This window comes from Symsagittifera roscoffensis, chromosome 5, assembly GCF_963678635.1.
Source record: "Symsagittifera roscoffensis chromosome 5, txSymRosc1.1, whole genome shotgun sequence".
NCBI lineage: Eukaryota > Metazoa > Xenacoelomorpha > Acoela > Convolutidae > Symsagittifera > Symsagittifera roscoffensis.
In genome coordinates this window covers 45936551-45953180 of record NC_087066.1, presented here as the reverse complement: position 1 = coordinate 45953180, position 16630 = coordinate 45936551, and the positions used below count along the sequence as shown (strand labels likewise).

Genomic DNA, 16630 nt, shown 5'->3' with positions numbered 1-16630 from the left:
TGAGTAGCTTGAATTGAATTTTATAAGGGTGGATTTTTAATTAGTTCAGGGCGGAGTATAAGAACAGGAAAAAAGTGCAGATTAGCAGACTGTTTATGAGGTATTTTGGTATTAATTTACCAATTCTAATTAAGATGTCAGGTGTCTTTTAGGAATGGAGACAGTTTAATTATTAATATTGAAAAAGCAATGTAATAAAATGTTTTTCGCGGTTCATAAAACTGAAGCACTTTTCCTGCGACGGGGAAATTTATCTAGTAGTTGTAGACGCGAAAAGAAATATTTTAAGTGGATGAACAAGTTAGTTTCTACTATTAAATAATAGTAGAAGTACACCTTTTTCGAAATCTTTGAACACGGAATCATCATCATGTTTAATGCATATCAAATGAAAAATTGAGTAACGCAGACCTTAAGGACCGTATCCGGCCTTTTGTTTGGTTGTTTCTTTTGTTTCTGTCAAAAAGTCAAAGTATCTAGTAAATTCGTAATCAAAAGCGAAATATTCTGCTGTTTTACAAACTGCGAAGATAAAGAGCCATTATGATGCAAAGAAAAATAAAAGCACAATTGTTCTGTTTTTTGGCTAGTTTTTATAGTTACTTTTATTCGTGAAATGGTAACATGTTAAGTGCATTCAAAGAAATTTTAGCTAAATACGGATTTTCAAAGGAAAGATATGCGTAACCTAACTTGCATAATGTGTTTGTTTGTATTCTCTCAAATAACTTTTATTGTAGCTAAAAAAACTTTTATTTACATTGAATGATAGAAAAATTGACAAATTCATTCACATTCATTCACATTGATCGATCGACCATGTTCAGATCTTCCAATGCCAGAATTAGTTTTGGGTTAAGTTTGCTAAACACTCCATGCAAAGCGCCCGTTTCTGATTGGCGGAAATTTCATACTCGGAATCAAGAAAGAACCATACCCCAAACTGCTCAGGGGGATGGTGGAAGCTCTTACTCGGTATGGCTGAGGTTTACATTTCCTTAAAGTTAAAGTAAATTGTAATCACAATCAAAAGCGAGTCCCTTACGTTATGAATTACCAACACTAAGAGCCATTATAAAACCAAGAGAAGGAAAATGCATATTTGTTCTTTTTTTCAAATATTAGAGAGTTGGTATTAGGTGTTTAAGCAGACCGGTTTGTAAGCAGACCGATCTTTCAGCAGACTAAAGCAATTAACAATTCGAATGCTAACGTCAAAAGGGATATTTGCAAATACTTACCGCTTGCTCCGATGCGTTTACATAACAGTACACTGTTTGAATACATCACTGTTAGCGTTTTTTTCTGTTTTTGAAAACGATAGCTATATGTTGACAAACAATGAGCTTATTCCAAATTGACTGATGTTTGTACGTACGCATTATTTGACAAAAACAAAATGGGGTTTTCATTTGCACTTCCAGCATATATGATATCTATATAAACGAAGTTTTTTTTCAAGTTGATTGATGTTTGTAAGTGCGCATTAATTGACAAAAATAAAGGGGTTTTCATTTGCACTTCCAACATATATGTTATCTATATAAACGAAATTTTTTTTCAAATGGAATAATGTCTGTACCTGCATATTAATTGACAAAAATAAAAGATGGTTTTCATGTGCCCGTTCTACATATATGTCGATTATCTATAAAAACGAATTTTTTCAAATTGAATGATATTTGTGCGTGCGCTTTAATTGACAAAAAAGGGTGTTTTCATTTGCACTTCCAACATATCTGATATCTTAAAAAACTATGTTTTTTTTTTCAATCGAATGTGTTTGTTTGTACGCATTAATTGACAAAAACACAAGGGAGTTTTCAAGTGCACTTCCAACATTTATGTCGATTATCTAAAAAAAAACGAATTTTTTCAAATTGAATGATATTTGTGCGTGCGCATTAATTGACAAAAAAGGGGGCTTTCATTTGCACTTCCGACATATATGATATCTATGAAAACAAAGTTTTTTAAGTCGAGCGTGTTTGTACGTACGCATTAATTAACAAAAAAGGGTGTTTTCATTGGCACTTCCAACACATCTGATATCTTAAAAAATGATGTTTTTTTTAAGTCGAATGTGTTTGTTTGTACGCATTAATTGACAACAACAAAAGGGGGTTTTCATGTGCCCTTCCAACATATATGTCGGTTATCTATAAAAACGAATATTTTTTTTTCAAAATGAATGATGTTTGTGCGTACGCACTAATTGTCAAAAATAAAAGGGAGTTTTCATTTGCACCTCCAACATATAAGATGCTTATAAAAAATAAGTTTTTTTAAAATCGAATGTGTTTGTACGTACGCAATAATTAACAAAAAAGGGTGTTTTCATTTGCACTTCCAGCATATCTGATATCTTAAAAAACGATGTTTTTTTCAATCGAATGTGTTTGTTCGTACGCAATAATTGACAAAAACAAAAGGGGGTTTTCAAGTGCACTTCCAACATGTATGTCGGTTATCTATAAAAACAATTTTTTTTTCAAAATGAATGATGTTTGTGCGTACGCACTAATTGACAAAAATAAAAGGGAGTTTTCGTTTGCAGTTTCAACATATATGATATCTATGAAAACGAAGTTTTTTTAAAGTCGAATGTGTTTGTACGTACGCATTAATTAATAAAAATAAAAGGGTGTTTTTGTTGAACTTCCAACATATATGATATCTATAAAAACGATGTTTTTTTCAAGTCCAACCAGAGTTGATAAACATAAAAGGGGCGGTGTTCATTTGCAATTCCAATATATATGAAAAAATGACATATAATACATATAAAAATGACTAATTAAAAACCTTTCGTCATAATTTTTGGAAAAAAAATAATTTCTTTTTTTTTCATAAACATGTGGCAAAAATTGAGTTACCAAATTTGACGCAATTTGAATGAATATATTTCAAACAATTTTCAAAAAAACAAAAAAAGAACAGTGAGAAATTTTTTTGAGTCGATTTTACAATTTTGCAAAAAAATCATTTAGACTCAAATGTATTCTTAACATAACTCATGCGTAGGGTAGAAAAAATATAGCAAGGGTCTCAAAACAAAACCGATGTAATAGGCCCAAACACATTTGCTTAACCTGAACTAATTACAACTCACAGTTCATCTGAAAATTTTTTCAATGATCGCAAATCTCATGAAAAAATAGTCAGAATCTGGAAACAACTCCGAGAGCTTACCATGTAATAATCATAAGTTGTGTTTGTTTCATTTATTCAGGTAGAAGATGATATAAAGTTTTTTAGCTGGGCAGAAATCTTTACGCAAAAATTTGCTGGTCAATTTTGTCAAACCGCCATTTCGCCACACTTACTAACTTTACGTGCAATGACAATTGTTCGCAACAAAAGATTTTATGAAAGTGTGAAAGCAAAATTCTGAGTGGTTCGATTGCTCTGAAAAGCGTTTTCAATTTCAAAACTCAAAAAAGTTATCAAAAATAAATGGAAAAATGCAAGATTTTGTTTTTGGTTTTTTTTCATTAGTTTATTCCCGTTCTTGCCCAATTCTTCAATCCCGTACGCGCTTTGTAAAAATTAGACAGATGTTTTTAGAGTCTCATTTTATAATGAAACGACTCAATTGCTGGTAAGTAAGTTTTGATCTATTGGAGTTTAAAACATTAATTTCGGTAAAAAGCTTAAAAATTGTTTGTCGAAAACGCTTTGTTAAACAGTCGAAAATTGACTGAAAAAAAAACCACATATAAACATGCAGTCTTTTTCTTAGAAAACTGTTTTTTATCAAGGTAAGGCCCTGAATTTCTGACTGTCTTTTGAGCTACTGAAAGTAAATTCAAGTTGAGTATTTTTTTCAAGAAAAAACAAACGCAAACACAAAGAAACCGTGATTTTCTTCCGGAAGTCGGAACAAATCACTTGCTTCAAGTCATCATAGCCAGCCACCATGGCTATTTTCGGAAAATTAAAAATAAATTTTAGAAAAAAAAATGTTTTGAAGAACATCGTTTTGAATACATAATGCAATCTTAAAATAATAACTATTTTTCTCAAGGTATACTAGATGCAATATTTTATAGTAAAAATTTCCATTCAGAATAATTGATTATGATGAAATATACAATCAAATTCACCGATGGATTTAATAAACAATTTAGTATATCATATTTCCTTAAGCATAAATTGGCTAATATATTTGATGCAAATTATGAAAATTCTTGGAGTATTAAAAAATCTTTAAAAGTCTTGAGTAATTTAAGACTGGAAATGCAAGGAACGTGCTTAGAAATTTGTTTTTTTTTTGTTGATCTATTTATTTTTCTTATGAGCACATCAATATTTTAATATACTAACATATTAAAAATTTAATCTGCTTATCTGACTCTTATTTTTTTGTGTTTCTAGTGTTTCGAGCAAGTAATAAATTACTGCATCTACAACATAACCATTGAATAAATGTCACGAAAATTAGTTCTGGAAAATGTCCTCGATCTGCAGGGTAACTACATGTGTTGACATGACACATGAACAGCGTGATAATCATTGATTTTGTTGTCGGCATTTGTCAATAGGAAATGATAGAATCATTTTGGTGTCAGTCGACCGAAAATTGATGCAGTAAGATGATACGAAAAACAGCTACCCTTTGGGTGGCCAGGAGATCAAAATCCTGAAAACGGAGGAAACCCCCCCCCCCACTTTCCACCTGTAAATCTGCTAGGTCTCGATTGTTGTGTTTAGTTGACGGAGGAGTTGCAGGTGAAGGAGGAGGACATAGGGGCGATGGAGTGGAGGCGGGAACAGTTGAAGACCCAGCTGGACACTGTGGAGCAGATGAGGGAGGAGACTGAGGTGGACATGGAGGAGAAGCGGAAGTTGCTCAAGGAGCACCAGGTCAACATCGAGAGAGTCCGCAGGATCAACGAGCAACACAAAGTACTCCTAAAACCACTCACTCCACTCCCTACCCTCCCCATATGTCACCAAACAACCCCCACCCACCACCCTCCCCTTCACGCCTTCTCCCCACCCCATTACTTTATCGCACTTTCCACTCCTTCTGCATTTTCACCCCTTCCGACCCTACTCCAGCCCTTCCCCGACTCCCTTTTTCTTTCCAGCCCTCTAACTATTTCACAACTCGATCTTTTTTCAACTGAGGTTTAACAAAGTTTTCAAAGATATTGCAATCGAAAGAAGGTGGTCGGAAGATTCTGTGCTACTAGTTTTTTTTGTCGCTGTGTTGTAGATAGAGCGGGAGAAGGTGGCCTACGAGATAGATGTGTTGTCAGCCAAGTACCTCAACCTGCAAGACAGCTGCAAAGTACAGTACAAGCGACTGGACGATCTCACCAACGACACCAAACTCAAAACCGAACAAGTCAAGGTCAGCTTTTGCTATTTCATTTTTTTGAGCAAATCCAAGGCAATAAACGCATTTTTATGCTTTCAGTGAAAGTAAATTTTGCTGTATATTACAAAAAATTACGTATAATTAGTTGATCAAAATGAAAAAATTCGATCAAATGTTAAACACATTGCCACTTTTTCAAGTTAATTTGAATTAATTTGAATTATGTAGTTCGAAAATATACGTATACAATATTAAACTCGCAAAGTTCGCGCACGATTTCATTTGTTCTCCTTCCCAAGATACTTCGTATTTTTTGGTTTTCCGACCAAAATTAGCTATCTGACTTTTTGTTCCGACTTTCGATACGAAAGTAACGGAATATTTGTGCTCGGGGGGGGGGTTTTTTTCTTCAGACAAATTTCGACTTTTTAACTAGCCATTTTTGACGGAATTTTTTTATATCATTCAAAAGGTATTGTTGTCCTGAGCTTAAATTTGAAAAGATATTTCACCTGTGATCATTTTTCGTGAAGTTATGAGGGTTTAAAGATTGCAATTTTGGCCATTTTGACCAATTTGGGACATTTAACGCGCGATATAATTCGCGCTATTAACGCGTAAGCGGACAGTTAATCCGTCTTAGAAACCGTTCCAAAGTGGTTGAAAGTAGCTTATTTGCCACAATTGATTTGTTACAAGGAGCGAAATTTATCCTTTTCTACTTTTTATGGCGTGTGGGGGGATGAGTTTCACAGAAAATTTTAAATTTTAGAAAATTTTTTTTTTCATTTCGTTTTATAACATTAAATTTTTAAATGTTTTTACTGCTCCATAAACCTTAAAAGGCAGTCGGAACATTCAGGGCTTCGCCCTGATACGAGCAGTCTTGTTTGTATTAATTGTTAATTTATTGGCCACAAGTCTACATTTTCAACTTTTCTTTGAATTCTTGTACAGCGCTTAAATTTTTATTAGTTTAAAACAGCTTATGATCGTATTAGTTTGTAGCATATGCCACAGAAACCATAGCCTTCTAGTTTTTTCATCAGAATAGTTTAATCGATAGTGTCAAATGGTTTTTCGAAAAAAATAAAACAAGTTTTTTTAATGTTTTTCGAAACTTTGCATGATCCCATTTTTTCTGTTGCTTTAATGATAGGGTCAATACATGAAAAATTTATACTGAAACCAAACTGTTCTGCTTCAAGGAAGTTCATCTTATTTTTACATTTCAATAAGCGATTGAAAAGCATTTTTTCGATAACTTTTTTCATTGATGAAAACAGGCTTAGTGGTCTAAATTTGGATGGGTCCTCGAAAGAACCCTTCTTATGAAAAGTTAAAACGTTGGCACACATTTAGAAGTTTTCCATAGATTAAACTTTGATTGAACAATTCAGCAATTGGATAGTTAATTACCCAAACACATAATTTAATCAATTTATTTCTTATTTCATCAAATTTTCAGTTTTATTTCAAAAAGACGGCATTTATAGTCGGCAGGGCTGCCGAAGAAAATTTCTCATGTTCTTAACTCTAATCCCTATAACCTTTCAATCTTGGAAACCATTGCCAAGATCAAACAAGATCTGGCCAAAATTTAACATGTAAGATCTTGGCTGGATAGCTATGTTACTTGGAAACATTAATATGATGTTGGGAACAATTTGCAAGATCATGGAAACTTTATTTGAGATCTAACTGAGCTGCAATAGTCGTAATAAACGCCCAAACTTGGTTGCAGCAGCTTTAAATGATAATATCGAGCGTGGTTACAATAGATTTCAGCCAGCATAAAGGTTCAGGCTTTGTTTTAGTTGCGAAGACTATGAGAACTTCTTTTTTTTTCACGCTAAGCTTCTAGTAATACTCCCCATTTTGCAAAACCACCAATAGTTTTGAAAATCACCGTCATCTTAGAACTATCTTTGAACTTCGCAGTTTTGAATGTCAACTGGTTTGAGGTGTTTCACTAACGTTGCGACCTAAATGGTGGTACAATGTCCGTTTTCGTACTTAATATGAGACGACCGATCACGCACGCCCCTCCTCGGGACTTATCTCACTCTTGTGCACTCGAAATATTGTCCCCTTTTGTACTAAATTAAGAGATCCATTCTCGGCCGAACAATATTAAATTATTTACTAAATTTACTAAATTTACTAAATTTGATGGTAGATGCGCGCAAAAAAATGTGCTCAAAAGCATTGTTTTTTCTTCCAAAAACTTGCCTATTTGAAAATTTGAGCAAAATAGACTCTTCATAGTGTTTTGGGAGTGCTCAGAAAATCAATTAGATAGAACGATAGACAAAAATTTTGAATTTTCCTGAAAATCGGCGCCCATTTAAATTCATGTGTGTACTTGTACAGAGTACGGAGGGGGAGGCTGAGCAGTTGAAGAGGCAGATGGAGAAGGTGGAGAAAATAGGTGGGGTATTGAGGGGCAAGATAGAGGCGAAGGAGGAGCAGAAGGTGAATATGGAGATCGAGAAGAGAGAAGTGAGACAGCAGACACTCGAGCTAGAACACGGTTAGTTATAAATCACCCCACCCATTTATTCAACTAATTCGCTATCATTATAAGAGCAAATGCACCTTCGTGCTTTAAGTTTTGATCATAATCATAATAAATTGTTTAAAATTTAGATTTCATTTACTGTAAAATCGGAAAAACTAAACAAAATGTCCACATATTTTGAGTTTTCGATACCTCAGCAAAAACCTTGCTATGTTTGATATCATATCAGGTACTTAGTTCATTAATAGCCTACGCCGAGTTATACTTGTGCTCGTAGAATTTTCCGCTATTTTGTAGAGCTAAAAATTTACAGAAATGGATGATTTTTTAAATTGGAAAAAAAGTTTACGAAACATCTTCACCTCTAAATTTAGTTTTCAAATTTAGTTTTGTGAACTGGATTGAATCATTAAATTGATCCATCATTTGCGCGGAGTAAAAAACAATTAGCTATTTTCCGCTTCGCATCTGTATTTTTCAGACCATGACAATTTGAAGAACTAAAGCAGAACTCTTTATAAGTTTGATGAAATCATCGTTGACTTTGAGTTCCATCAGACTTACACCACCTATGAAGCTTTATTAAAAATTGCTCAGCTGAATATCTTCACCTTGATCGTGTTTTCATTTTCAATGCTTTTCGTTCCATTAGCAAATCAGTCGAATCCAAGTAATGTCCATTTTAGGTTATCTAATTTTCCAAACAATTGACAAGCTAGCAGGCAATTCAAACACTTTATTGTCATTTTTTTGTTTTTCGTTTTTTTCTCAATTTTTTCAAGCAAAGTATTATAGAGATCAACAAATGCTTTTATTTTAAAAATTGATTAGGTATGGAAAATGTTTTTAATTACGCGCCTAAAATAATTTGAAAACTATTTTTTTTTCAATAATTATTTTAAACTGGTGTTTACGCAGAACATTAATAATGTTTTTTTTTGATAAATTGTTTTCACTGATCAAATCGATTTCATTGTTTTCATTTTCAATCATGAGTTTTTTGATAAATTGCTTACTTTAATTAAATCAGTTTCTTCGTATTCAACAATAAACGTTGAGCAAAAGTTATTTTATCTCCCTTAAGTAAAAAAATATTTAGCTCAATTGGATAAAAATCTTCTGCGCTCTAACCCCCTCCCCCCACTATAAAACGATTTCGAGGGCGGATGTACGGTTGCTCCAAAATATGTCATAACTTAAAGAGCAATCAAAACATTCGGGATTTTGTCTTCTACGAAAATTTTGCATCGATCTGTAATGTTTGAATAGTTTTTATCTGGTTTCATGAAATCAAACATCAACATACGAAGAAAAATTTCGTTGTTTCAATTTTTTTTTGAAAAAAGGTTAAAATACCTGTGATTGGTGTGGTTTTTTCTTCAAATAAACTTCAAGCCTCTTTTAAACAGAATTTTTGAATACCATTTGAAGATCAGCGATGTTTTTTTGATCAGAAATTGAAAAAAAATATAACCGCTCAAAATCCTTCTTGATGAAATTCTGAGGGTCGAGTTTTGCAATTTTGGCAATCATCTGGAAAAAGAAAGCGCGTTTTGAAGCTATTATGATTGTTAATGACAGCGCAACGTGAATTATTAATTCGATAATGGGAGAAAAAGCGGATTAGGAATGGTTGGGATGGTTTTCTATGCAGTCAATTTTTGACTTTTTAACTAAGTTTTTCTGACCTGTAAAATGTTTTGCCAACTGGAGTTTCGCCTAAAAAAACTTCAATCGTAACCATTTTTTCAATAGAGATATTGTTTATTTATGAACCCCATAACTATTTTTGAAAAATCAGCGCTTAATGTTTTTGGTGCTATTAATCGTAAGCGGCTGGTGGTTCCCGCCAAGATTTGTTCCAAGATAAATTTTCCCAACTACAAAGTAAATTTATGCCAAAACTCAGATGCAACAAATAAACTGCTCGGCTGACCATTTTCATACAAAAATTAAATTTTTCTCATGTAATTTAAAAATTCAATATTTTTCAAAATAACAAGAAACACTAAAAAATTATTCGACGGATTTTACAGGGCAGTTGAAGTTCTCAAGGCTCTGCCTGTATAAAAGCATTATTTTTCCTTATCTGAAGAAGGATAGCTTGATGCAAGCTGTTTGTTTTTTTTTCACTTCATTAATTTCGTCGATTGAAAGAATGTTTTCTGACAGAAAATTCCCTGCCACATTGAAGATGTTAAGGTTGTGATTTCAAATTTTTAGCAAAAATTTGTGAACAAACATTTATTGCGGCCAAAAAGAGAAAAAGCATGATTGAAAGTAAATTACGTTAGTCAATTTTTTCAAGTTTATAAGCGGTTTTTCTTTTCATCTAAGCTACAACGAGTCATTGCCCAATGAATTTCCTCTCATTGCCCAATGAATTCCCTCGGGAATTGTTTTTATTTGCTGCGTAAACTTCTACTAAAATCCTTGAACTATTAGCCACACATGGAAATCATTTGTGTTTGTTTGTTTTCACAAAATCAGAAGATAGAAAAAAAATTTACGAAGTTTTAACCAATAATTATCAAAAACAGAAATCGTCATGTATCAAGACAAAAATAGAGATACAAACAATAATTTGAATGATTTTTTCGGAGGTTAAAGAAAAAAAACTTAGCTACGCACAGAAGACGTATAAAATTTTTTTATCATGTCGATGACAAATATTAAATTTTCAGACCAACGGACGATTGTAATGTTTTTTTTTTTTACAAAAAAGTATTCGAAATAAAAATTGTAATAACCTACGCTATCACTTTCTGAAAAAATTTCTTCGAGCATCATTTTATTTTCCAGCTTAACTGAAAATGCCAAAGTCACACCTATTTCCAAAAGCGGCGAGAAAACGAAATGCGAAATTTTCAAACCGATTTGTTTGCTGCCACTAGGTTATTTGAAAAGATTTTATTCCTTCACACAAAATTCTCGAGAGTTAACATTGAAAGTCAAAGGTTGTTCCAATTTTAAAAGTGGTTGGAATTACTAATGACCGTTTCACAAGAAAAAAATTCAGAAGCTTTTGATCTATCGAAAATTTTTGATACGGTCGATCATCTCATTTTAATTCAAAAATGTTTATCTCTTGGTTCGAAAAGTACAATTATTGATTTATTACAGACGTTTTTTAGAAACAGAATACATCATGTCCCAGTTGATAACGACATAGTGTATTTAAAACCAATGAAGTATAGTGCTCCTCAAAACTCAGTTTTGGGTCTTACTCTGCTTCTTATTTACGTTATTAATCTATCAAATACCCGCAAAAGTTCTGAAGTCACAATGTTTGTCAATGATACCGATATTTACGACCAAATAATTGACATTAGACATTAAATTTTGGGTCAACTGAAAAGCAAATTTATTGTTCCGACTTTCGATACGAAAGTAACGGAATATTTGTGCTCGGGGCGGGTTTTTTTTTCTTCAGGCAAATTTCGACTTTTTAACTAGCCATTTTTGACAAAATTTTTTTATATCATTTGAAAGCCATTGTTGTCCTGAGCTTATATTTGAAAAGATATTTCACCTGTGATCATTTTTCGCAGAGTTATGAGGGTTTAAAGATAGCCTTTTTGGCCATTTTGACCAATTTGGGACAATTAACGCGCGATATAATTCGCGCTATTAACGCGTAAGCGGAGATTTAATCCGTCTTATAAATCGTTCCAAATTGGTTGATGGAAGCTTATTTGCCATAATTGATTTGTTACAAAGAGCGAAAACTATTCTTTTTTTACTTTATATGGCGCGTGGGGGGATGATTTCATTAAAAAAACTTTCAAATTTTAGAATTTTTTATTTTTTTATTTTATTGCAATTAAATTTTTTGTGTTACTACAGCTCCAAAAGGCAGTCGGAACATTCAGTCGGAACCTTAAAAGGCAGTCGGAACATTCAGGGCTTCGCCCTGATACGAGCAGTCTTGTTCACTTTAGAAGCAAAAAAAAACAATTGTTTGGTATCAGTGGATGATACAAAGATGGAACTATTTCCGAAATGAGGTTTCAAAATCATATCAAAAGTTTGTGCAATAAATTGGCAGGTGTAATATCAAAATTAAATTAATATAGAATAAAACTTCCTGCTGATGATCTAGTTGCGCTTCATAAGTCTTTCATTGAACAAGCCATACAACATGGTTTTAAAGTATTTGGGCTAGGTCAAAAAAACTGATTAAACAAAAATGAAATCTTTTAAAATAAAATGTTACGGTTAATTTTTTGTTTTGGTTATTTGTTAGGTTTTCGTTACCTTTTTTTCTTTAAATTTTGAACAGTAACCTTTCATATGTTTATATCAACAGTTGCAAAACCACAGTTGAAATAGAGAGTTTTTAATTATTGAAAAATAAAAAAGAATCAACAAATTTGAATAGAATTGTCTGAAGAACAAAATGAAATTTAACTGATAGAATACGTGTAATTTTTTGAGGTTTAATTGTTGGTCTCATTAATACAGAAAAGTTTGCACAGAACAAAATGCTGCACAATATCATAGAAATTTTTTGTTCCGACTTTCGATACGAAAGTAACGTAATATTTGTGCTTGGGGTGGGTTTTTTTTTTCTTCAGACAAATTCGACTTTTTAATTAGCCATTTTTGACGGAACTTTTTTATATCATTCAAAAGTCAAAAGATATTGTTGTCTTGAGCTTAAATTTGAAAAGATATTTTAGTTGTGATCATTTTTCGTAAAGTTATGGAGGTGTAAAAATTGCCATTTTGGGACAATTAACGCGCGATATATTTCGCACTATTAACGCGTAAGCTGAGATTTAATCCGTCTTAGAAATCGATCCAAATTGGTTGAAGGAAACCTATTTGCCATAATTGATTTGTTACAATGAGCAAAATCTATTCTTTTGTACTTTATATGGCGTGTGGGGGGATGATTTCATAAAAAAATTTCAAATTTTAGAATTTTTTTCATTTTATTTTATTACATATAATTTTTTTCATGTTATTACTGCTCCATAAACCTTAAAAGGCAGTCGGAACATTCAGGGCTTTGCCCTGATACGAGCAGTTTTGTCTTGTGTTTATGTTTGCTTTTTTGAACCATTTCATTCCATTACCGATGCAATATACTCCAAAAATGCGCCTGAAGTTAAATTCGCAAATCTTACCTATACTCAGTCTATTCGATTTTGTTTTTTGAGTTTTTTGATGTTTCTCCTTCTATTTTATTACTGAAACTCACATGCTAATTCCGCGACCAAAAATTCATGGTCTGTACAGGGTTTTAAGTCGCGGACAAACTCTGGAAATACCGTATCTCGGTCGCAATAGTCGAAAATTTAGAGAAGTTAGTCAATATGCAAGTCAATATTTTGAGTCCTAAATTTAATAAAAAGAAGTTTCCGATCCTTTGATTGCTTCAGATCAGAGTGACCACAACAAGCGCATCAGAATGGTCAAAAAAGAAGTGAAGAAGGCGCAGGTGGACGACCGCAAGATCAAAAAGGTAAATTCGTGTGGCTCACCTAATCAGGCGAAAATACACCAGCAATGGATTCTCCATTAGCAAAAAAAAAATTTTTTTCCCCACATTTCACCTTGATGTCCTCAAGGTCTCAAAATTTTAAAACCTTATCAAAAACAAAATCAATTTCCATTTTTCAATTCAATCCATTCGACATCATTGCTCCCCTTAACCAAACCCCCCTTCCCCTCTCCCCGAAATCTTTTGAGCATAATTGTTGTGGTGTAACGAGTGATCTTACAAAAGCAATCTGACAATGTGAACGAAAAAATACACTCATAAAAATTCGAAAATGGTGGGGAAAAGGAAAAAGAGCCCAATCGAATTTCCAAGATACTACTTTCAGAATTTTACATTTTTTCACAATGGTTTGACATTTTTTAGGACCAGAAAAGTCCTTCAACTTTGTTGGAGAAAAACTTTCCGTGCGATAGATTTTTATTTTGTTTCTCAGAGTAACCAATAACAAAAAATGGGGTACATTATCAAGAGAAAACTAAAACTAAGAGAAAACACAGAGGAAATACAAAAACAGAGATCTAATACAATGTCAATATTTGGGTGTATGGTGTTAGCTTGGTCTATTTAGGAGAGGGGGTTATGTTTACTTGGTCCATTTAGGGAGGTGTGGGGAATCGGGGGTGTGAACTATAGGTATATTAAGGGGGACGTTAATTTGATTCGCCTGTTGTTTTCTGTAGGACAAGCAGAATGAGAGCCAGAAGACGAAAGACAGGACGTTGAAGCTGGACAAGAGTGAGTTGAACCAGAAGCTACTAGAAGAGCAGATAGAACAGCTGAAGAGCAAATATGCATCCCAGTTCGAGGAGAATGCCAAAACAGACAAAGAGAGATTGGACTACATGACCAAGGCCATGAACTTCCAGAACAACTACCTCGCCTTGCTCGAAAAGGACAAAGTAAGTACTACAAAAAACAAAACAGACCGTCCGGCGACAATTAGATGCAAGCGACAATTCACAACAAGCAACAACTAAAACCAACCATTTGTAAAGGCGACAAATACTAACAGGTGACAATTGGTAACAAAAGGCAAGAAATAACGGTCGAGAATTGCAAGTCGTAATGAATTATAATTTAAAACAAGGATATCCGATTGCTGTGCAATGTGCAACTAGCACAGAACGTTCCGACCATGTTTGTTCGAAAAACTTTAAGGAAAAAGTTTTTTTTTTGTTTTTTTTTCTTTCACATAAGTGTTGTCATTTATTGCGTGTGGCTTGATTTAAGAACTAAGCAAACTTGTACATAATTAGCGAATTAGACACGATTAACAATCTGCTTTTCTTCCAAAAATTGAATATCAAACAAAAAATGAAAAGAAAAAACCACAACCAAAAAAAAAGATTTTTTTTCTTATTTTGTCTACAAAAAAAATTGTTAGAAAATTTTTTTGCCAATAAACGCTTAATGAAGTTCCAATAGCTTCTTTTTCTAGAAAAATCAAGTTTGAAAATTTTTTCTTTTTTTTTGTAGAAAAATTATAAGTTCTTTTAGAAGACCTTTATTGCCAAATAAGCGCTGAATGAACATCCAAAAAAGTTTTCTTATTGTAATATGAATCTAAAAAGAAAACATTTTCTTATAACGAACGTTCTCGATTGCGTCACAATTTTTAAACCGGTTTTTCTGGGCACTGGGAACATATTTTGAAAAAAATTCGACGTCGTTCCATTTACGACTGAAGGAGAATTTTTATGCGTTATCACTCAAATCAGTCCAATGAATATTTTTGATACCTGATTTTGCTCGAAAAAAAAGTAAAAAAAAAGAACGAAACAAAATGTTCGACTGAAGCAGAGTTTTTAAGCGACATCACTCAAACCAATCCAATGATTATTTTTCATGCCTGATTTTGCTCGAAAAATGAAAAAAACTCGAATACAAAAATTGAATTCATAAAAAGGGACTAACAAACAAACACTGTCCGCACCAATATTTTATTTTTTTAAAAGTTTTATTGAATTTTGGAGACAAAAATAATCGATTTTAGTCGTGAACAGATTTAAATTTCAGATCACAAAGTTGTTAATACTATCATTATAATCAATTATATTTGACCAAAATTAATTCAATATTTTCACTTGGAATCGATTATAATCCATTAGGTTCTGCACTTGATTTGATTATTTGGGTATTTGTGAGCCATTATAATTTTTTGTTGATGTAAGAAATCCCTTAGTATGCGTTTCAATCGATAAAAAATCATTTTTTAAAACTGATTTTTTGCGAGAAATTCTATGCCATGTCTTTTACAGTAACAACTAGCAAAAACTTATAAACTCAAAGGCGTTCAACAGACAAATGTTTACTCCCCCTTCCCCAGTTTTGGACCACACTCTCCCTCCCCAAGTTTACCACGTTCAACCATTAACCTACGTAAAATATAAGGGGGTTTTGGCAAATAGCGATTGTGTTGAAAAGTAAATCACATAAAATGTTTAGCTACCGAGAACTGAGTTTTGAAAAAGAAAGAAAACTATAACATATAAAAAGTATGTAGAAAATAAAAAAAAATTGAAACGTGATACGTAGCGACTGTATTAAACGGGAAATGAGATAAAATTTGAAACAAAAGTATAAGTTTCATGAAAATTTTCCTATATTTCTTGTAATCGATTATAATGGATTGTAATGGCAAAAATTCATTTTCTTTAGCTTATCATTATTTTTTTGTAACTTTTATCAACACTGACTGAGAATGAAAATATAGTCAATTGTGATCCAGGGGCACTGAGACTGGGTGCGGTTGATTCAGGTGTACTGTAAGCACCGCACTACAAAGCCAAACAAGCGGTCGCTATTCGCAAATGCCTTGTCATAAACTGTCGCCTGTTAAAAAGTGTCACCCGTCACAAGCGTTTTTTATAAGGTAAAACAGAGTTACCATTACACACAAACACTCATGCAAAAAAAAGACATACATGCTTACATTCACACAATCACACGTACACACGCACGCACGCACACACGCGCGCAAATTATCTGTACTAGCAAGCCCGTCTCCATTGATAAATCGGATCGCAGAAAAAAAAGTTGTTGTTATGATCAAGCTATTCAAGCAAAGAAACCTGAAAAGTTTCATTTTGGAATATAAATCGGTTTGAAAAAATTTAATTTCAAAGAACGAATCTGTTTGCAGAATTTGAATTGTTCCAAAGCATTTCATAAGGATCGGATTGCAAAACTTTGAATTATTTCAAGTAATTTCATGAAATGATCTGTATGGCAAAAAGTCAAGTTTTTCTATTGAAACGATTCATGCGATGAAACT

General features: G+C 32.9%; 2 protein-coding genes across 2 annotated transcripts in view; one reads left to right on the top strand and one right to left on the bottom strand.

Annotated features, from left to right (window-relative positions):
* Positions 1-16630, bottom strand: part of LOC134846440 (uncharacterized) — a 331689-nt gene that overhangs the window by 106931 nt on the left and 208128 nt on the right. The gene's annotated exons all lie outside the window — the stretch shown is intronic.
* Positions 1-16630, top strand: part of LOC134846439 (cilia- and flagella-associated protein 58-like) — a 46616-nt gene that overhangs the window by 16725 nt on the left and 13261 nt on the right. The window contains exons 6-10 of the mRNA XM_063863793.1: positions 4714-4908; positions 5222-5359; positions 7700-7859; positions 13235-13317; positions 14037-14255. Of these exons, the coding sequence (XP_063719863.1) occupies positions 4714-4908; positions 5222-5359; positions 7700-7859; positions 13235-13317; positions 14037-14255 (795 nt within the window). The remainder of the gene's footprint in view (positions 1-4713; positions 4909-5221; positions 5360-7699; positions 7860-13234; positions 13318-14036; positions 14256-16630) is intronic.